Source organism: Lycorma delicatula, chromosome 6 (genome assembly GCF_047948215.1).
Source record: "Lycorma delicatula isolate Av1 chromosome 6, ASM4794821v1, whole genome shotgun sequence".
NCBI classification, from domain to species: Eukaryota; Metazoa; Arthropoda; class Insecta; order Hemiptera; family Fulgoridae; genus Lycorma; species Lycorma delicatula.
In genome coordinates, this window is record NC_134460.1 from 71,495,178 (window position 1) to 71,517,621 (window position 22,444).

The window sequence follows — 22,444 nt, forward strand, 5'->3', positions numbered from 1 at the left end:
AACAACACTAGTTAATACAAGATATGAATCTTAATGGCCAAATAATAATGTACAATAATAAATAAAATGATATGAAAAATACTCCTGAGTAAAATAAAAAACTGTTCCTGGTTGAATGGACACAGTTACAAAAAATATACAGTAACTGTATCCTTTAAACCAAGAGGTTGAAAGGAGTTTCTTTTTTTTGTGAAAAGCTCAGTTGATGACATTGTCACCAATGTCCAGACAAGATATTTTACTTTTAGTCAACCTATAAAAACAAGCAAAGGTGGATTAATTAACAATATAGGAAGAATACTATAACATAAATTATGAATTAAAAGAGTATGAGAAATGAAAGGGCTCCACCGTGCACAACTGAGGGGGAAAAATTATAAAATGATAATTAATAGGTTAAAACAAAACATTTATTAAAAAAACTTTGACTACTACAAAAAACACTGAATTAAAAGCTGTACCCAGAGGAGTGTAAAGAGTTCTTTAATACAGAACTTAAAAACAGGTAATAACTTCAAATCATCAGCATCAAAATATGATTAACAAACTAACAATTAGTAACAAATATAGTTTGTCAAACAATTGTATTTTATTTAAGAATAAAAACATGTGAACTTATCCAAGACTACAAAGATAAGCATAGGCAACTAAAATTCATATCATACAGCATCACAAAAAAATAATATACTATTAAATATCAATTGTACTTCTAACAAAATGAAATAGCTCCAGATGACATAAGATTTGTTGTTCTTACATGTCTCAAACACAAATGACAAATAATTCCTCATATAAATTAAAAAATCTGCAGCAACAATATGAGACTAGACTGATAAATTTTGCATATATGTGCATAGTATGGGAATGAAAAGAGATATTGGAAGAAAATAAATAATGAATAAAAGTGTAATACCTTAGCTATAAAATTCAGTACTTATTTTTCAATATAATCCCGGTTTACACAGATACACTTCCCAATCTGTGACAAGTTTTTGCACTATCTATCACTGAAAATTTCTGGCGAACTTTTTTGAATCCAACTGGCCACAGCTTCCTTCACCTCATTGTTGGTGGTGTAATAATTACCTTTGAGATCCCTCTTGAGATGAGGGAAAAAGTAGAAGTCGACAGAGCAAAATCTGATGAGTATGGCAGATGTAGAATAGGCTCAAACTTCAGCTTGCAGAGAGCCATCAGAGAGTTTGTGCGGTACCCATAGTGCAGAGATTTTACAGTAACCCAATCGCTCAATAGTATGGCCTATTGTTCTTTAGATATGCCTAACCGAATAGCAATGCATTGCTTGGTGATTTGCCAGTCACTTTGAAGCAAACTATCCTCCTCCTTTCAATGTTTCTTGTCAGTTACAGAAACTGGTCGTCCGCTGTGAGATGCATTCTCAATTGTTGCTTTACCAGCTTCACATTCATGAAATTTCAACATCCACCTATTCACAGTACTCCTGTCAAGTTTCACTACTATAAACCACTTGTTAAACATTGAAAAATATTTGTAGGATTCACATTTTCTGCTGTTAAAAATTCGATCACTGCGCGCTGTTGTAACCGTGTTGATATATTGGCAGTACTCGACCATTTTAACTGCTACTGAAAACAACCTGGTAAATGGATTTCAATGCGTTATAACAGGTATGTAGAGGGGGAGTTTAGCTATCATGTGCTGCCACACTCAACTCGATAGTATATTTTGTCTCCGTGTAGTATGCTAGTGTGCAAAATTTATCAGCCGAATCTCATAACCACGTTGATTTGAATTTTAATTTAAAAAAAATGTGGAAACGAGAACTATAATTCAGATACCTCTGAATTTTAATTGTTCCTTTGCTTTACGAGCAGGAGAGTAAAAAGGTCTTTACTTTCCTGTCTTCAAATAATATAGTTATAGTTTTATTTTTTTTGTAGCTTCATGGAATTTTATGTTATGTGCCTGCAGCTCCAGACTAAGATCAGACAGTTCCTGTAGTGAGTCACACATTAAAACCAAATCCAAAATGGAATTGGGTGTAGTCATTTTTCCAGAAGACCATCATATATTTTCTTCTCATTGTTCTCTTTTTTTCATCATTCTTAGCATAAGTCAAATGTAAAACTAGTTCATAATTTGTCCACACTGCTGACAAACTTCTTAAACTGGAGGAAAATCATTGGGTACACAAAACTCTGTTAATTTCAGTATTTGGGACTCAAGTTCTTCAGCATGCTTTCTTAATTCCCTGGCATTTCTTCTTTGGTGACTAATGGTACAGAATAAACAATCTATAAAGTAAAGATTTAAAATTAGTGATTTGTGAAGGTAAGTCTTTCTTGATTACATCTCCCACTGATAGTTCCAGTTTGTGGTTGGAACAGTGCCAACTTACAATTTCTGGAATTTTTTGCTGCATCAGTGTCATAAAAACCTCAGGGGTTTAAAAACCTGAAGAAAAGGTGTCAGATGAATCGGTGGAATTTAGAGAAGCTTGAGGAAGAGGAGGTAAAGAAGATTTTTGAGGAGGACATCGCAAGAGGTCTGAGTAAAAAAGATAAGATAGAAAATGTAGAAGAAGAATGGGAGAATGTTAAAAAGGAAATTCTTAAATCAGCAGAAGCAAACTTAGGCGGAATAAAGAGAACTGGTAGAAAACCTTGGGTTTCAGACTATATATTGCAGCTGATGGATGAACGTAGAAAATATAAGAATGCTAGTGATGAAGAAAGTAAAAGGAACTATCGGCAATTAAGAAATGCTATAAACAGGAAGTGCAAACTGGCGAAAGAAGAGTGGATTAAAGAAAAGTGTTCAGAAGTGGAAAGAGAAATGAACATTGGTAAAATAGACGGAGCATACAGGAAAGTTAAGGAAAATTTTGGGGTACATAAATTAAAATCTAATAATGTGTTAAACAAAGATGGTACACCTATATATAATACGAAAGGTAAAGTCGATAGATGGGTGGAATATATTGAAGAGTTATACGGAGGAAATGAATTAGAAAATGGTTTTATAGAGGAAGAAGAGGAAGTTGAGGAGGATGAAATGGGAGAAACAATACTGAGATCTGAATTTAAGAGAGCATTAAAAGATTTAAATGGCAGAAAGGCTCCTGGAATAGACGGAATACCTGTAGAATTACTGCGCAGTGCAGGGGAGGAGGCGATTGATAGATTATACAAACTGGTGTGTAATATTTATGAAAAAGGGGAATTTCCGTCAGACTTCAAAAAAAGTGTTATAGTAATGATACCAAAGAAATCAGGGGCAGATAAATGTGAAGAATACAGAACAATTAGTTTAACTAGTCATGCATCAAAAATCTTAACTAGAATTCTATACAGAAGAATTGAGAGGAGAGTGGAGGAAGTGTTAGGAGAAGACCAATTTGGTTTCAGGAAAAGTATAGGGACAAGGGAAGCAATTTTAGGCCTCAGATTAATAGTAGAAGGAAGATTAAAGAAAAACAAACCAACATACTTGGCGTTTATAGACCTAGAAAAGGCATTGGATAACGTAGACTGGAATAAAATGTTCAGCATTTTAAAAAAATTAGGGTTCAAATACAGAGATAGAAGAACAATTGCTAACATGTACAGGAACCAAACAGCAACAGTAGCAATTGAAGAACATAAGAAAGAAGCCATAATAAGAAAGGGAGTCTGACAAGGATGTTCTCTATCTCAGTTACTTTTTAATCTTTACATGGAACTAACAGTTAATGATGTTAAAGAACAATTTAGATTCGGAGTAACAGTACAAGGTGAAAAGATAAAGATGCTACGATTTGCTGATGATATAGTAATTCTAGCCGAGAATAAAAAGGATTTAGAAGAAACAATGAACGGCATAGATGAAGTCCTACGCAAGAATTATCGCATGAAAATAAACAAGAACAAAACAAAAGTAATGAAATGTAGTAGAAAGATGGACAACTGAATGTGAAAATAGGAGGAGAAAAGATTATGGAGGTAGAAGAATTTTGTTATTTGGGAAGTAGAATTACTAAAGATGGACAAAGCAGGAGCGATCTAAAATGCCGAATTGCACAAGCGAAACGAGCCTTCAGTAAGAAATATAATTTGTTTACATCAAAAATTAATTTAAATGTCAGGAAAAGATTTTTGAAAGTGTATGTTTGGAGTGTCGCTTTATATGGAAGTGAAACTTGGACAATCTGAGTATCTGAGAAGAAAAGATTAGAAGCTTTTGAAATGTGGTGCTATAGGAGAATATTAAAAATCAGATGGGTGGATAAAGTGACAAATGAAGAGGTATTGCGGCAAATAGATGAAGAAAGAAGCATTTGGAAAAATATAGTTAAAAGAAGAGACAGACTTATAGGCCACATACTAAGGCATCCTGGAATAGTCGCTTTAATATTGGAAGGACAGGTAGAAGGAAAAAATTGTGTAGGCAGGCCACGTTTGGAATATGTAAAACAAATTGTTAGGGATGTAGGATGTAGAGGGTATACTGAAATGAAATGACTAGCACTAGAAAGGGAACCTTGGAGAGCTGCATCAAACCAGTCAAATGACTGAAGACAAAAAAAAAAAAGATGCAAAATAAAATAAAATGTTCAATCCATGTGCTGACAAAATGTTAAATCCAGACCTTATCCCATCATAAAAGAGCCAGATAGAAAATACAAGTTAGAAAATACGATTCAACTTTCCACTAATTCAACAAAGACATTAAATAAGGGAAAGAAAAAAAACTCATTCTCAAAGATCTACATTCATGCTTCAGTTATCTCTACACCTGTAATTTAATTCATAATCTCTTTATCAATAATATACCAACTACTAGTTAGAAATTCATTTAAACTGATAACTTAGTTCTTATCGCTCAGAAATGAACATCTGAACCAAAACAGCATGCAATTCCAAAGGAAATACATCCATTAGAATTTAAGAGTAAATCAAGCAAAACATGAGTAATTGTTTCCATCTTAGTTATTGTAATGCACATACAAAAGTAAAAATCCTAATTCAGATAAATTAGTTGTTTAGGAAACATTTTAAAATTGTTAATAATGCAAAACACAAAAAAAGTACAATTATTTTAGTTTTAAAAAAAATTAACAAATATAACATATTAAAATAAAATTATACTGTACTCTAATCATAAATAAAATAACACTACTGAATTATGTAGTAATTGACAACAATGCAATGGCAATAATATATTGTGTTAAGACATTAATTTATTTTGACCTGAGAAATAGTAAATTGTTTTTAAAAATTTTCAGCATTACTGAAAAAGAAGAAGAAGAAATGAAACATTATTACCATATTATGTCATTTATTTAACTTCTATGGCTCAACAAAAAAGGAAACAACAAAAAGAATAAGAAATTGGTTAGACACAACAGAATTACATATTAATAACATAATTATTTACATATTCTACTGATAGGGGAGTAATGAAAACAGTTTGGACAGAAATAATTGTGCAGTAGTGGGGATCAGGAACCGATTCACCACCTTACTATTTATTTCACCAAATGTGTATATAGGTTTTGTAATTCATCTTTAGGCTTTATAACTAATGCTTCAACTTTTTGATTAGTGATTATAACCATGCCTTAAAAAAAAAAAATCACAAAATACAAAGATATATAAAAATAATTTGTCCGATTTTTAACTTAAAGTTTTCTTGAATTTTATTACCCATCAAAAAAAACTATCCTTTGGATGATACAAAAAAAGAAAAAATAATAATAAAGCAGGTCATGAAATGAAAAATAATCAATCCAAGAAACAAACCAGCACTAAGATCAACTATCTAATCAGATTACAAAATGGCAATTATACTCAAACAAACTTTTACACTTCATAATGTTATTCCTCATAATGATCCAGGAGCAGTGGAATCATCATGTTACAACACTCATACATAATTTACTGTTTTCCCAGGACCTTAAATAATCGTTCTCTTCTTCGTTACAATACTAAAAAATTCCAAATTGCAATTAAAACAGAAAACATGATTATTGCTCATTTTATTTTTCCATAAGTAAAATTATTATTTAAAACAATAAAAAACAGAAATAACAATATTTTGTAAAAAGAATTAATGAATAAAAACCAACCTCTCTCATAGGCATCCGGAACTTTAAGATTTCACAGTACTTTCTTAAAAATTCAAGACTCGCATGTATTTTTATAAAATTTAATCCACCTTCAATAGTCTCATATTCTAGCTCTAAGCCTTCTGCTAATAAATTTGTCTCAAATATCTGAAAAAAATTTGCAAAATGCCATCTTAATTTTTTTTTAATTGGTCATTGTGTACAAAGACCTGAATAAATATTTTCAACAGTGGTATGTATATTTTTATTTGTGTATCTTTGAAATTTTTTAAACTTAACACCTAAAAGTGTTATAGGCTAAAGGTGGATAAATTCAAAGCTCCAGAACTCTTAAGGAGTTTTTTTGGGAATGAGTATCAGGTCAGTAAGTTTGTAAGGTATCCATACTACTTTGTGGTCAGCTGAAAATAATTACAAAGTTGACTCGAGATTTTTCATTTTATACAATGTTACTTGCTATCTTTTTATTTGACTTTATTTTTATTTTACTAAGTAAATAAATCTCAGATATAAGCAAATATTCAGCCCCCTAGAGTCACACTCAGATGAGTAGATTGGTATTACTGTTATAAGATATTTGCAAGACAAGCGATTATAAAATTATTATACGAAAACAGATGCAAAAGGTGTTTCAGTACATTTAAAACTGGAACAAGGAAATGTATTATTAGGATAATTTATGAAAAAATCCTCCTACTCATACTAACAAAATAAAATTACATTTTTGTAATTTAATTGAAATTCACATACTTAAACACAGTATCAAAAATCTAGAAATGCTAAGAAAATTGATAATCATGTTTTAATAAGCACAGCAATTAAAAATTCTAGCTCTAATGGGAGAGAGGTAAGCATAAGAAAAATATTGTAATGGGTAGAGAAGTATATTCTAGATCATAACTCACAAACTCTTTAATATAATTTACAACTATTAGTTAAGAAAAAAGAGAGATAAGAAAGAAAAATGTTGAAGAAATTACAAAGTAATTCTTTCTAGAAAATGATTTATGGAAAAGTGTAAAAAAGGTGCAGACAATGGAAATTATTAAGCTTGACCAAACAAAAGGGTAAGTTAGGTACTAGTCAGGCAGGTCAGGCCCTAGGCCCAAAGATACTGCTGGAGACCAGCAGTCAACTGTGGATGAGGGTTTTGTGAACGGGAGTGAAAGTGACATTATTCAGTTAAAAAGTATAAGGCAGTTCTTTTTTTAAATATTAAAAGTTGATAATTCTTGCACTAAGTGAATTACAGATTTTTTTTTATTGTTATATATTAACTCTGTATTAATTTCTATTAGCTATTGTAAAGTGAAGAGCAAACTGGAATTGTATTCTGCTATTCATAATGACCTATTTTGTACATTATAAATTGTTTAAAAGTAGCAAATTGAATTTGTAAGACATTTTTACATGTACTATCTCTCAACATCCTTGTCAAACCAATAAGTACAATAATTTACTGTACCAATAAGTACATAATTTACTGTGTTCCCAGGACCTTAAATAATGATTCTCTTTCTTAGTCACAACACTAAAAAATTCCAAATTACAATTAAAACAGAGAACACATGATTGTCTCCCTTTTTTTGAAACAAAAAAGGGAGAACTAGAAACCCTTCAATGCAGTAACTAAAACAAAGAAAAACATAACTCAAACATAAGGAGTAATGTAGCAATAAATTATATAATAAAATTAACATCAAATGTAACTTATGTTAACACTTACATATTATAAATTGCACCAAAATTTGCTTGTAAATTCCTAACATCCTGGTTCATTAAAGATATGCTCTATAATTTTACTGTTACTAGCAATTATATGAAATAATATTTAAAACTATACGAGGGTTATTTTTTTTCAAGGTCCGATCGGTCACAAAATTAAAACCATAGTGAAAATAAAAAATTTTTTATTTGTAACAAGTACTTACATAGTTACGCTATTTCTCTACATAGTCACCACTCCGATTTAGACATTTGTCGTAGCGTGGTACCAACTTTCCAATACCCTCATCATAGAACGGAGCCACCTGTGTTTTCAGCCATGTTTCTACGCTGGTCTGCAGCTCGATGTCTGTGCCAAAATGTTGTTCTCCTAGCCAGCGTTTTATGTGAGTAAAGAGGTGAAAATCGGATGGAGCCAAGTTCGGGCTGTATGGTGGGTGATCAAACTTTTCCCAACAAAAACGCTGCAGGAGCTTCTTTGTTACAGCTGCAGTATACGGCTGAGCATTGTCATGGAGAAAGACAATGCCTGATGACAACATTCCTCTCCGCTTATTCTGAACTGTCCTTCGTAGACGTTGAAGAGTCACGCAGTATGAGGCTGCAGTGATGGTCGTGCCACGTTCCATGAATTCCACCAAGAGAACTCCATTCCGGTCCCAGAACACAGTAGCCATACACTTTCTGTTGGAGAAGGTTTGCTTGAACTTCTTTGGTTTACTGAGAGAATGAGAATGCATCCACTGTTTGGATTGTTCTTTTGTTTCTTCAGTTTCGAAATGGATCCATGTCTCGTCCCCTGTGACAATTTTGTTCAGAAAATCTTCTCCTTCATTGTGGTAGCGCTGGAGAAACATTAGGGAGGCGCCCATTCTCATTATTTTGTAATGGTCAGACAGCATCTTGGGAACCCATCTCGCACACAGTTTACGGTACTGAAGTCTCCTACTCACAATGGTGTAGAGAGCTGACCTTGAAATTTCATGAAACGAATCACTCAATACAGAAATTGTGAATCGACGATTTTCTCAAATTACCTCAACCACTCGCTCAACGAGATCATCAGTTGACACTAGTTTCCTTCCCTGACCGCCTGCATCATGAACATCTGTACATCCTGCTTTAAAGTTTCTGCACCATTGTCGCACTTTGCTGTCACTCACTGAAGTTTCACCATACACATTACTTATTCATCGATTAATTTCAGCTGCATTACACCCCTCAGCCTGAAGAAGTCTAATCACCGCACGCACTTCACGCTTGGCAGAAGATCCTATTGTTGTAGACATGTTTACGTGCTAGATGCGTGTTCAGAACTAAACGAAGTGACATGATTGAAGGCAATACTAGAGATGCTGCGCAACACATATGCGCAAAGGTTCATTCGATTTTTGCGTGGGTTTTTATTTCGCGATCGATCGGACCTTGAAAAATAAATAACCCTCGTATATGCTATTAGCAGACTAACAATACATAAATGAACCTAACCATTACTTCTAAGCTACTTATAACTTTTCCACATCGTCAAAACTATAGGAGCCTTTCAGATTTCTCAATTAGTTTAATTCTTACTAATCCAGAGATACTTATAATTTTTTTAGCTTCCTTGGCCACAGAAAACTTCTTTATTTTTAAACAATATAGTTCAAACTATCTGTAGCACGATGAAAATATCTTGTGGAAAAATTGTGTTTATTATTTTTTTCTTTATCATTTCATTGTACACAGATCTTTTACTGAATTTAACTGTTATCAATACAGGTCCTATAAAATTTAACTTTTTCAAGAATATATAACAAGCATCTGTAGCACTGCTACAGATCAGTAATAAAGATTTACCAAAACCTATAACAATTCCTTCTACATTTTCAACATTATTTTCTGGAAATCCATGTACACTTCAACATAACTTATACATGAATACTGTTTGGGCACTTCAATCATACTCTTTTTTTTTAGCTTAATGATAATTGATTATTCTACATTTTCTCTTTTCTATGTGCAAACTAGATTTGCTAATACTTTAGTTTTAGTATAGTTTTGCATCTTGTTGGATTAGCTTATTTTTTTAAATCATTCATCTCACTATGACAGAATTCAATAGAAATGGATTAATTTGCTCCATTAACTTGTTTTCATCCATCATTTCAACTAGTAATTACACATCTTCTAAAGTAGTATCTCCATTGGCAGCTGAGTTATATAAAGCTGAGATACCTCAATTTTCTCTAATACAAGAAATACAGAGCGCCATTTATTGAATCACTACCTTTATTGACAATTTTACATGCAATATGAATTTATTTTTACAGATGAAACAGCTTAAGTCTTTCAAAAATACTTAAAAATATTTAGTTAAATTTGGAATTTCTCACTCTATAATGACTAACATACAGAATGAAATATACAAACTGCTAAAAGAGAGAAGCAAAGTTATGAACAAATAATTATAAGAATAAAAATCAAGTTTACAAGAGCAAAAATAATGAAATTTAATTTTAGAAACAGTGCAACTAACCTTACGCTTCAATTCTAAATCTAGTATATTTGAACCCTGTTCAGAATCCCATACTAACACGTAATCAATTGAACGGATGCCATCTCGGAAATGTAAAGTCTCTTCAATATTCTATGAAAGAAAAGAAAAATTTATAAACAGTTTAACTGAATAACTAATTAAGTAATTTCATTACCTTTTTAAAATTCAAATACGTTATAAAGCAATGATGTTAAAAACTAGATTTAAAACTTTATAATATGTATATTTCAAGTGGTTTTAAATTTAAAATTTTCAAATGATAATATCCAGAAAGATACAAGGAATAAAATACTGGAAGCTAAGAGAAACAGAAAATTCTAAAGAATTTAGATACCAATGAGGAGGTGAATGAGAAATGGAAATGTTTCCAGAAGGCTTTCAGAGGGGTGGAAAGGATTTGTGGAAGAACATCAACTTTACAGAGGGAAAAGCAGATAGACTGGTGTAATGACAGGGTTGACTAAGGAGAGAGAAAATTAAAGCTTGCAGCAAATGTCTGCAGCAAAAGCTTGCAGAAATGTTTGCTTGCAAATTAAAGCTTGCAAGCAAAATCAAGAACAGATGAGTGTATTTGGAAAGAACATAAGTAAGAAAATTTATTTATCTATTAAAATTAATTTGTTATTTTTTGTGTCTACACTAATTTTGCTTATATCTCTGCTTTTCAAGAAAAGGATTTTTCAGTATAACAACCAATAAAAAAAAATTCTTTTAATGTAAAAATAGATACATTTAATATATATATATATCATCACTTAAAAGTTGTGAGCAGTAAGGATTTATTTTTAACAGAGACATGCAATTTGAAAGTAGACAAGAGTAATAAAGGAGCAAAGTAAAGGTAATAATAAAGTTAATATTAAAATACAAAAAAATAGTTCACACAAATAGTATAACAAAATATGAGAAGGAGTAGAATTTTAATTATTTCATATAGAAGTTAGTATGCTATCATCAAATATAGATTTAGGAATAAGGAGAGTTTTCTGAAATGTATATATAAACACAATGTATGTATATGAGCATTAAAATGAGAGTGTAAGGCTTTAGAGCAGTGACATGAAGAATATAAGGTGTTGTCATATGAGGTGTTGTGAATAAATGTGTGTCACTGTTGGATTTCTGTATAATTTGAATGTTCTTGTTGGTTATCTTTGTGATGGTAATGTGAAGAACATTTTTTTTTGTTTTCTGTATTCATAATCAGCTGTAAAATGTAATGTGTGATGTATTTTGTTCATGTATCACAATGAATTGTCACAACTACGCCAGTACATTACTTTACAACACATTTTTTGTTAGTAAGTATTGTAACAAGACCAATATAACAGATATGAGTAACAGATTAAGAGTAACCAATTAAGAAGAAATTAGTAGAAAATAACAATGAAAGGAATCTAAAAGGGGGACTAAAAGGAATCCCTTTTCTAAGACTAATAGGTTCATTTAACAATTATTCTTTGTAATACTGTCCCTGGCACACCTGCAAAATTGGTGTTTGGTGTGCGAACTCCCAGCTTCAAGTAATAGGGCCTTTATTTTTTGACAAATCCACAATGGTGTGGTTTTTACTCCCCCTTTCTGGAACCGCTCTTGGAACATTACTTCTGACAGGGGAAGTATAAAGCCATCAGTTGCCAGTATGTGGTGTCCAAGACCTCATTGCGCAAAAACAATCCCCATATACTCGAAGGGTCCTCTAAGTGCTCAGCCTCAAGTCTGACCGGCCCAGTACCCTACAGCGTCGAATTCCAACACAAATCTAGCTGAATTTAAATTCTAATTGTTTATAATCCCAACTTACAGAACATTAAAAACACTCATTAACTATAAGTTGACATGAAACAGTTGAAAAATATGAAACATTTACAATACATACAAATGTATTTATAATTCACTGACCCACACTTACTATAAATAAAGATCAAAAATATACACAAAACTAATGTTATCACATAAATATATTAAAATAAAAACAAAGATTCTGAAATTCAGACAAAATAAATACCCTTTGAAACAAGAAACCATACACACAACATATTCACAAAGCATAAAACTCCACAAATTCAAACACTTTATTACACAAAGTTTTACATTAGCCAACCAGGATGCACTAAACATAAACATATAAGGAAAATAATACAAAGAAACTCTAACATGCAATTGCATTTATCAATGGACCACATAGGACAGATAAAAAATATGATGACGCTAAGAGTTACCTATCAATAATTCTATATAAAAAGAAATCACATTTCAACATGCCTGAACAACAAATGGATAGCAATTTATGAAACACAAATGAACTGAGTGGAAGTTTACCTACAAATAAATAATGTTAAACTCTACAAGACCTTCTTTCTAATTTAAAATAAAAGAAGAGAATCACAGTTCAGCAACAATAACAACAGCAGCAATCACTGATAAATATTATTGGTGCATGGTTAACAAAAGTTTGTTAAGCCATTTAAAATATTCTCATTTGCCTTGAAAACAATCATACATTACGAATAATAAGAGAGCAAAAAATAAAGTGTTTAAATTATTTTATTTTGATATTACACAACAAAAATTTTACTTAATGTTCAGCATCTTCTCTTATTCAGTCTGGGCAATTACTTTTTACAGTGCCATTATAGAAATTCAACAAATGAAGAATACCAATAATGTTGTAATTCAGACCAGTCAGAATTAATTTTGGAACTAAACCAGGATCCATATCACAAAAAATTGGTCATCAGTGATGCTAACTGGTTATCCAATTTAACAATGGTTATTGTAATTTAAGAACTACAATTTTTTTTTCATAAATAAATGAAAGTTTATTTAACAAAGAATTTCAAATAATAACAAAACTAATACCAAACTGAAAAACTGAAATTATAAATTCTACTTCCATATAGAATATGTAATGCCACACAATGCTAAGGAAGGGTTTTAACTTTAAACACTGACTGACAGTGCAGAAATTGTTATACAGCAAATGCTAAGAAACTTAACCGCTAAGTAAAAAATCTAAACATATGAACTCAGATCATAATCTCTGAATCAACGGATGCTATTAAGTAAATGTACAAAAAGTTGAGAAATCTATGACCTTATGCTACAACATGAGAAATAAATACTTATATAATTATATCATCGTACTATCAAAAGATACCTCTTCTGATTCCTTGAATCCCAGATCAATACTCCTGATTGAGTGTTTACTATTAAAACAAGATGTTGAAGGTCCAGAAGTCCCAATATGACATGGTAAAGTTTTGCTGGTACGACTTCCTTTCATTTTTTTATAATCTGTAAGCAGTTAATTGAAATCCCATATTCTCAACAAAAAAAAACTTCAGTTGAAAACCTAATAAAAAAAATTTTATACTTGTCAATTAACGTCCCAGCAGGATATCAACACAACCTAATGCTCGCATCACTAATAAAGTCTAATTAACATTAAATGTCAAAGACAAAGTGTTATTAAATATTTTACTAACACCAAGCAAAACTATTACACTAAAAGCAACAAAAAAGAAGTTTTCAAGTAATAATAATTACAAATCATGTTATCACAATAATACAGAAAATATTTATTTCTAATGAAATAACAATTACCTAAGATAAAATCATCACTAAAAATAAGGTTAGTGAGCTAAGCAAGGATTAGGTTATGTTGATATCAGGTTATGTGAGCCACTGACAAGAATCCAAAATTTCAACAAAACCTTTTTTGTATTTCATAAAATATTTCAATAACAGATTGAAGTTGCATATAAATTTTGGCAACAGCACAGTTAACTAATTAATTTTGATATAAACCGTTTTTTTCAAATAAAATAATTTACAACTGAAAAAAGACAAAATGAAAGCATAAAATGATAATCCACATAATTGAAAATTAACATCTGTTACTGTGAAATTTAAAAACAAAAACTAATGATCAGTAACAAGTATCTCACAAGTAGTGTCATGTACTACTCCTAGAAACGTTTGAAACTTATTATTTTTTTTTTTTGTAATAATAAAGTTTAATCATGTAAAATAGGAATCCTAAGGTATTTTTTTACAAATCATTAAAACCTATTAGGTAAACAAATGAACAGACTACATTTGAAATTTCACTAGTTACTGCATATCTTATAAGCTTTGGTTTTCTCATTTTAACTGATCCTGAGAAATCGGATTAAAAAATAAAACAAAACATGCAACCTCTTTGTGAAATAGTAGCTATTTCAAATTAGAAAAAGGATTTATTTCCATAACGTAGATTTCCACTCAAATCAGCTCCACTGCGTAGGGTGAAATCTGATACAAATGGAATAAATTGTTCTCATCCAATCAGTCGTTCTTTGGCAAATTAAGACATTTAAAAGATATTACATAATAAATAATTTGTAAATGTTATGGATGTAAAAACGTACTGCAAAAATTGCGTGGATACAGATTAAAGTTTACACATGCGGTTTGTTATAAAAACTAATTTTTACCATAATCATAATCCAAGGATTAAAATAAAAACTAACTTCCAGAGTAAAATTTCTTTAATAAAACAATCACTTCAAAATACTTCGCAAAACTTACCATTAAAACAATTTACTTACGCAATCAAAGATAACACAATGGTCTTAAAATAATTTTTTTTTTATAAATATTATTAAGCTCAAAAATAATATAAATATTCATTGTCATGACGCAACCCGTGACTCAAACTTATATTTTGAATAATCGCACATTACTTAAAATAAAAATAACAGAAAAAAAAATTAATTAAAACGACTAGCAGATAGGAACTCGTTACCACTGATATAAATTATATTAGTAAAATATGATACTATTATTAATAATTTTAAATAAAATAATCCCTAAAACTACGTTAAAACTGCGTTACCTACAAATGCAACACAGTTCTCATCTAACAGCTGTTAGATTGACGTCGGTTATGCCAGCTGTTAGTTCCAATCAGCTGTGATACGCCGGCTCTATAATTCCTACGTTTGTCTGTAGTTGATGTTTTCAAATTGTTTCGTGTCACTCAGAATCATGAATTTCTCTATTTAAAAAAAGCCTGTATTTTTCATTCAAATATAAATGCACATTTATAATGTTAAATAAAGACTAAGTTAGCGAATTAATTTCGGTAGTTTTTTTAATACCGTAATTTACTGTAAAACAAGAGAAGGGGAAAAGATTCTTACTTTTATGTGTGTACATATATACACATAATGATTCCAGATTGCACAGCACTGATCTCTGTGTAACTGGATAAGCGGATCTCCTGTACTGAAATTGGTAAAATTTGAAGCATAAACTAGCGTCACTAAATGAGTGGTAGAACTAAATAAAATGAAACGGTGCATGCGCAGAAGTAAGTGTAAGAGTAGGGATAAAATATTGTCCTACTATCACGATTATAGTCGCGCAAGCGTACAATGGTTTTATTTAGTGCTCAGCATCTCATTCTGCAGCGCTGGAGTCCCCTACCCTTTCTTTCTTCTTCCTGTTTCGCTTCCGGTAATTACCTTTCAAATACTTCAGAGGATGATATTTATGAGTGTAAATGAAGGGTAGTCTTGTACAGTCTCAGTTCGACCATTCCTGAGATGTGTGGTTAATTGAAACCCAACCACCAAAGAACACCGGTATCCACGATCTAATATTCAAATCCGTGTAAAAATAATTGATTTTACTAGGACTTGAACGCTGGTCCAAGCGTTTACGTCCTACTAAACCTGATTTGGGAAGACGCGTTCACCACTTGACAACCTGGTGGGATAACGTCCCCTATCCAGATATATAGAGATCAGTGTTGCACGGCAATCTCTCGGGAGATGATTCTGTAGTAAAAAGTAGGAAAAAAGTATATTCAGACATAAGTCAGAGAACGGTTCGTTAGCGAGTTTCAGCTTGCGAAATACTTTAGTCCTGCTTTCTGCTCCCCATGTGAAATTAAACCGGACTAAAATTCTTGTGGTACAAATTGAGGGGTAAATTTGGTGTTTCCTTAAGGTTTTTTATTTATGAAGTTGAAAAAAAGTGCTCCCAGGCCTCTACGTCACTCAGGTTTTAAGAAAAACGGGGTAAAACATTAAAGAGTATTGTCAGAAAATACACCTTTTTAGGTTTGGAATAAAATAATTTGTTAATTTACCAATAAACAATTAGAAATGTCTAGTTAAGTTGTAAAGAATTTAATTCTAAAACAATCTATGTAAATAACGTCTATTAAAATTGAAAACAAATTTGAGAAGTTCAATTTTAATTAGAAACAAAGCACACAAACTGATCGGAAAAGTGGTACGACTTTAAACAGAACAGTTTAACACACAAATGTTAAAATTATAAAAATAAATTTGAGACATCCTTCTAAAACATATTAAATATTTTTATTTTTTCATAGGCTGATAACAACAACTAACCAGCAATTTCAAAAAAAGTTTAGCATTTAAAAAATATTCATTTGAGTGGTGCATGAGTTGTGCTGTTAATTGTTCGGTCATTCACAATAGTTGATACCACAAATTCGTTTGTTTTCATTTAGAGAGTTGACGGACATGTTAATTTGTAGTAAAGTAAATAAAAATGGATTGGCTGTTGTGCGTGAATTCAGGAAAGTTACCCAGATCGAAGAGTACCGATTCGTAAAACATTTGAGGCTTTGGAGAGGCGAATTCGAGAAACAATGCTTAAACCACAACGATTTGATGCTGGTCGTGATCGTTTTGTGAGACATGTTAACGCTGAAGAAACAACATTGAATGCGGTACAATTATCTCCCACCTCAGGTACCAGAAGGTTGTCAAGTTTCGCAATCAAACATTACGGGAGCAACAAAAATTATACTCATTCCATATAACACATGTACAAGAGTTATTACCACCTCATTTTGATAAACGAATGAAATTCTGTCGATGGTTAATTAGAAAATCTGAACATCCTCCCGATTTCCTAATTACTGATAAATCCTGTTTTACAAGAAGTGGCATTGTAAATTATATAAACGCTCACACTTTGGCAGAGGAAAATCTCTATGGGACTGCCACAAGTCATTTCCAACGCACCTTTTCGTTGAATGTTTAGAGTGGTCCTCTTGATAATTTCATAATATATAATTGGTGATAATTTCATAGATCCTTTTTTCTTACCGCCAAGACTCAATGGATAGCGGTACTTGCATTTTTTGCAATCTATCTGATGAAGAAGACATTACACTTGCAGACAAAGTGCGGATGTTGTTTTTCAATGATGGCGCACCTGATCACTACTGTTGCGATGTGATGAATCATTTAAATAACATTTAATAAGCAATGGATTGGTCGAAATGGACCAGTAAAATTGCCACCTCGATCTCCCGCCAGCAGACGTTTTCTTTTCAAGCTGAACGAAGTCGTTAATCTATTCCGCTTGAAGATTGGCAGAAAAGAAGAATTGAGACATCGTGCAATAAAACCTGGAGCTACTATTAGGAATAATAACGGTGCTAGTAGACGGGCCCGGTTAGCATGGATTCGCCAAGCTGAACTATACCTTGAACGAATGACGCCCACATTAGGCTACCGCTTTGAAGAAATGTTTGCAGTTTTATGAAGTAACCACTTTGACATTTAATAATTTTTATAAAAAAAAAACGAAATATATATATGATTATTTTTTTAATCTATTTTTATTCATTTTTTCTGTTATTGATAAGTTTTCTATTGGTGAAAATTGTTCTGTTCAAAAATCGTTATTATTTTTACGAACCATTTGTGTTTTGTTTCTAAGTTGAACTTCTCAAATTTTTGTTTAACTTTAATAGAAGTTATTTATATCAATTTTATCAGAATTACATTTTCTGCAAAACTAACTAAATATTTTTATTTGTTTATTGGTAAAATAACAAAGTTATTTTATGCCAAATCTAAAAAGGGGAATTTTCCGAAAAAACGTTTTCGTGTTTTTTCCTTGTTTTAAGAAAAACAGGGATATAGAGGTCTGAAATCACATTTATTCAATCTCTTGGATCAAAAACCAAGGAAGCACCAAATTTACCCGTCGATTTGTACCCCAATAATTTTAGTACGGATTAATTTCACAAAGGGAGAAGAAAGCATGGCTAAATTTTTCGCTAGCCGAAATTCGCTTTCGAACCTGTTTTCTACCTATTTATATAAACTATTTTTCTAGGTTTCAATGAAACCTAGTTAAACCTATTTAGCTGCGTTGATAGATATGAACAAGCATGTAAGAAGTCTACAAACATGAGAAATGTACAGGTTCCAACTTTATGTATAGATCCACCGGGTTGGTCTAGTAGTTAAATCATCACAAATTAACTGATTTCGAAATCGAGAGTTTTAAGGTTTAAATCCTAATAAAAGCAATTACTTTATATGGATTTGAGTACTAGATCATGAATACCGGTGTTTTTTTATGGTTGGGGGGTTTCAATTAACACACATCTCAGGAATGGTCAACCTTAGACTGTAGATTACACTTAATTTACATTTTCATAAATATCATCCGCTTTCATCCTCTGACGTCATACTTACGGTGGTTCCGGAGGCTAAAAAGGAAAAGAAAAAAAACTTGATTTGTACGTGCTCCTTTTAATTTACTCAACTTCATAATATTCGCCGAGAGCTTCATGTTCGAACACGCATATGATACAATTGAACACACTGTGTTCTCAGCAGTGACGTAAGGGAATGCAGAACTCACGTTTAGTTTCGAATGTTGAAGCGTGCGTTTGGTGCCTTTATTTACAAAGATTTTAAAATCATAGTTTCATTGAAAATAACTGACGTTTCGGTTTTTTGTGTGCGGTAACACAGTGTAACTGCTCTTTTTTTCTCAATTAGATTCTTACGCAAAATGGATAAATTTGTGAAAATTAAGTAAGCCATCTACATCCAGTGAATCATTTGGTAAAAAAAGAAGATTGTGCTATGACAGTATTTAAATTATGGTTTTACCTCATTGAACAGAAAGCCACAGAGCGTTGTTTGCTTTGAAGTCCTGTCCAATGAAAGCTTGAAGCGTTAATAATAAAAATTAATTCCGACATTTGGAAACTATGTTGAAGAGCATTAAGAGTAGCGAAGATGTACAAACCCCATACAATCGCAGAAAATCTCATACTGCCTGCTGCAATTGATATATTTAGTGTTTTAATAGGGATGAAAAAAAACTTTTAAATTTGAAAAAAATATCCGCTTTCTAACGACACAGTATCAAAGCGAATCGATGCCATGGCTGCCGATATTCGAGCAGATAATTCAGCAAGTGATACATTTTTTAGTATTCAGTTTGATGAACTAACAGATGTGGCAAACATTTTTAAGTTCTTATGTTTTGCGAGATGAATACGATAGGGGCAGATCAATCAGAGAAAAAAGGTTGTTATGTAAATAAATACTTGGACCTGCCACAGGACGTCTTGTTGATGTTCTTTGAAGGTAATAAAAACTATAACATAGATTGGACAAAATGTATTGCGCAGTATGTAATTAGTGCAAAGGCGATTACATGAAAGAACAGTGGATTTCTGAAGAAAGAAAATTAAAATATCGTTTAATACCAAGGCCAGAACGGACGCACTGCTCTTCACAGACATGCTTTGCCACAAAAATCTCAAACAAATTCTTTGAAAAGCTGTAAAAATGGTTAATTCTATTATAAAAGTCGACTATTACGGAATAAGCTGTTTGGTAAACTATGCGATGAAATGAGCGAAAAGAAAAAAATCACTTCTTTTCCATATAAAAGTCAGGTGGTTATCGTGGGGGAAAGTGTTAACCCGGTTATTGGAATTGCGAAATGAATTGATAATATTTTTCAGGATAAACAAACGCCATTCTTTGCTGTTTGCTAACTTTGATGAATTTTCGCGTTGAAACGACTAGAATGTAATTTACAAGGACGTGATAAAGACATTTTATTAATAACAGAGATAGTTCATGCTTTCATTAAGAAGCTTGATATTTGGATTATTCGCCTTCTAAAGAAAAAATCCGGTATGTTTCCACTCACTTCCGATTATATTGAGAAACACTTGGTTAAAGACGACACGATTATTCATCACAGTTAGTATAGCAAGAACGTGGAGACTAAACAGAGGATAGCATGAAGGTGAATTTGCATGAGCTAAAAATTCAGTGGCGAAGTATTTCCTGGAAAACAAAAATTCCTCTAAGAGATTGGTACTGAATTCATTTAGTGAAAACTTGCAGCTGCTAAGTTACCAGTTGATTTCACGACCAGCTCATCGAAATGTCTGCCGATAACATGTTACAACTACAATTCACATCTGAAGATTTAGTTACATTTTGGCTTGCTCATCGAAGTGAATGTGGAAATTTAGTCACAAAGCATTGAAATTATTAATCCCTGTCTTGCCACTTCTTATCTTTGTGAAAATGTTTATTTTTTTTTGTCTATGGTTGCGGTAAAAACTAAATATAGGAATCGGTTAACACTTGAAAACAATTTACTTTTATGTTTCTAACATAAATCTACATATGGAGAAACGTTTAATGAAAAATAAAACCATCTCAATCTATTTTCTTTACAAGTGTACTTAAAATAAATGTTTACATTAAATGATTTTTTTCTCATAAAATTTCGTTTTTGATACGAATCAATTTATTATGGAATTTCGGACCTACGATTTTCCTTTCTTTAATCTCCAGTCTTTCGAATGGACTATAGTTAATGATGGATGTTTTGGCTGCATACAGGATTTCAGCTTTGATTACAGTGTATTTTGCATTCCAGGATAGATTTTTTGTGAGCTGAAAGGCTAGAGTTTTTAGGTAGATTTCAAAAGAAAGCTACCTATTGTAATGGGTACCATGATTAGACTTCCTGAACATTTCGACATATCTTCACGTTTCACAACCCCAGATCCCAAAACTAGTCAGTTCAAATGTTTGTAGATACGTTTATATATATACAGGTGATTCAAAGAAACGGGAAATTTTGAACGTTGTGTTGGTAGCCGTGGGCGATTGGTACCACTTGATAAGTGGCGCCATCCTCTAACCTAACCTGCCATTTAGTTTTCATCGATCCTTGGAGTGGTGCGCAACGTGCATTTGCTATCAAAGCGGTTTACAAAAACAATGACAGTGTGGAGGGAGCGCGTAAAGAATTTCGCCGACATTTTAATCTGGAACGGCACGACCGTGTTCCATCAGCACATGCAATTAAAACATGGATATCTAATTTTGAGGAAACTGATTCGGCAATGAAAAAGAAACCTCCAGGCCGTGAGCGAACCGTCCGTACACCACATAATGTTCAAGCTTTACAAGATGCTGTCACACGAAGTCCACATCGGTCAATCCGTCGTCTCTCATCATCTTTACAATTGCATAGTTCAAGTGTTCGAAGAATGTTAGTGAAGGACTTGCAATACCATCCATACAAGTTGCAGATCGTCCAGGAACTGAAACCGAACGATGCAGTTGTGCGAGCACAATTCTGTAATGTAATGCTTCAGAAGATAAATGATAACGAAGAGTTTGTTCACGAACTGTGGACGTCAGACGAAGCGCATTTCCATCTCAGTGGATTTGTTAACAAGCAAATTTTCAGATACTGGGCACAAGAAAATCATACGCAGCTACACCAGCGTCCGTTGCACAGCCAGAAAGTGACCGTGTGGTGTGCTATGTCATCTTACGGTGTTATAGGCCCTTATTTTTTTGAGGATGACAACGGTCTTGCGATTACAGTGACGTCGACTCGTTACGTAGCCGTGCTTGAAACCTTTGTTGTGGAACAACAAAAGAGATTTCCACCATTTCTTAACACAGCCTGGTTTCAACAAGACGGAGCAACGTCACATACTGAACGAATATCGATGGTAGCTGTACGCCGATTGTTTGGACAACGTGTCATTTCACGAAATGGTAACATTATATAGCCTCCCAGATCGCCTGATCTCTCAGCTTGCGATTACTTTTTGTGGAGGTCACCTTAAAAGCAAAGTGTTCCACAGTAGACCTGCTACAACGGAAGGCAAAGATCCGAGAAACAATTCCAGTTGATATGTTACGTCAAATCATGAACAATTTAACGAAGAGACTTCGTGAGTATTTACGTAGAAGAGGTCACCTGCA

General features: G+C 32.4%; 1 protein-coding gene across 9 annotated transcripts in view; it reads right to left on the bottom strand.

Moving 5' to 3' along the window:
• The window catches only part of LOC142327131 (anoctamin-4-like), a 206,218-nt gene extending 190,970 nt beyond the window's left edge, over positions 1-15,248 (bottom strand). For 8 of the 9 annotated variants that reach the window (XR_012756930.1, XR_012756929.1, XM_075370019.1 and 5 more), the window contains exons 1-4: positions 14,945-15,248; positions 13,513-13,649; positions 10,332-10,442; positions 6,089-6,235 (exon numbers count right to left, since the gene is read on the bottom strand). Coding sequence is in view for 7 of the 9 variants with exons in the window: in XM_075370019.1 (XP_075226134.1) it covers positions 6,089-6,235; positions 10,332-10,442; positions 13,513-13,638 (384 nt within the window). In the remaining 2 variants the exon portion in view is untranslated. The remainder of the gene's footprint in view (positions 1-6,088; positions 6,236-10,331; positions 10,443-13,512; positions 13,650-14,944) is intronic. The other variant, XM_075370020.1, reaches the window with a different exon arrangement.
• Between the last annotated feature and the right edge of the window lie 7,196 nt (positions 15,249-22,444).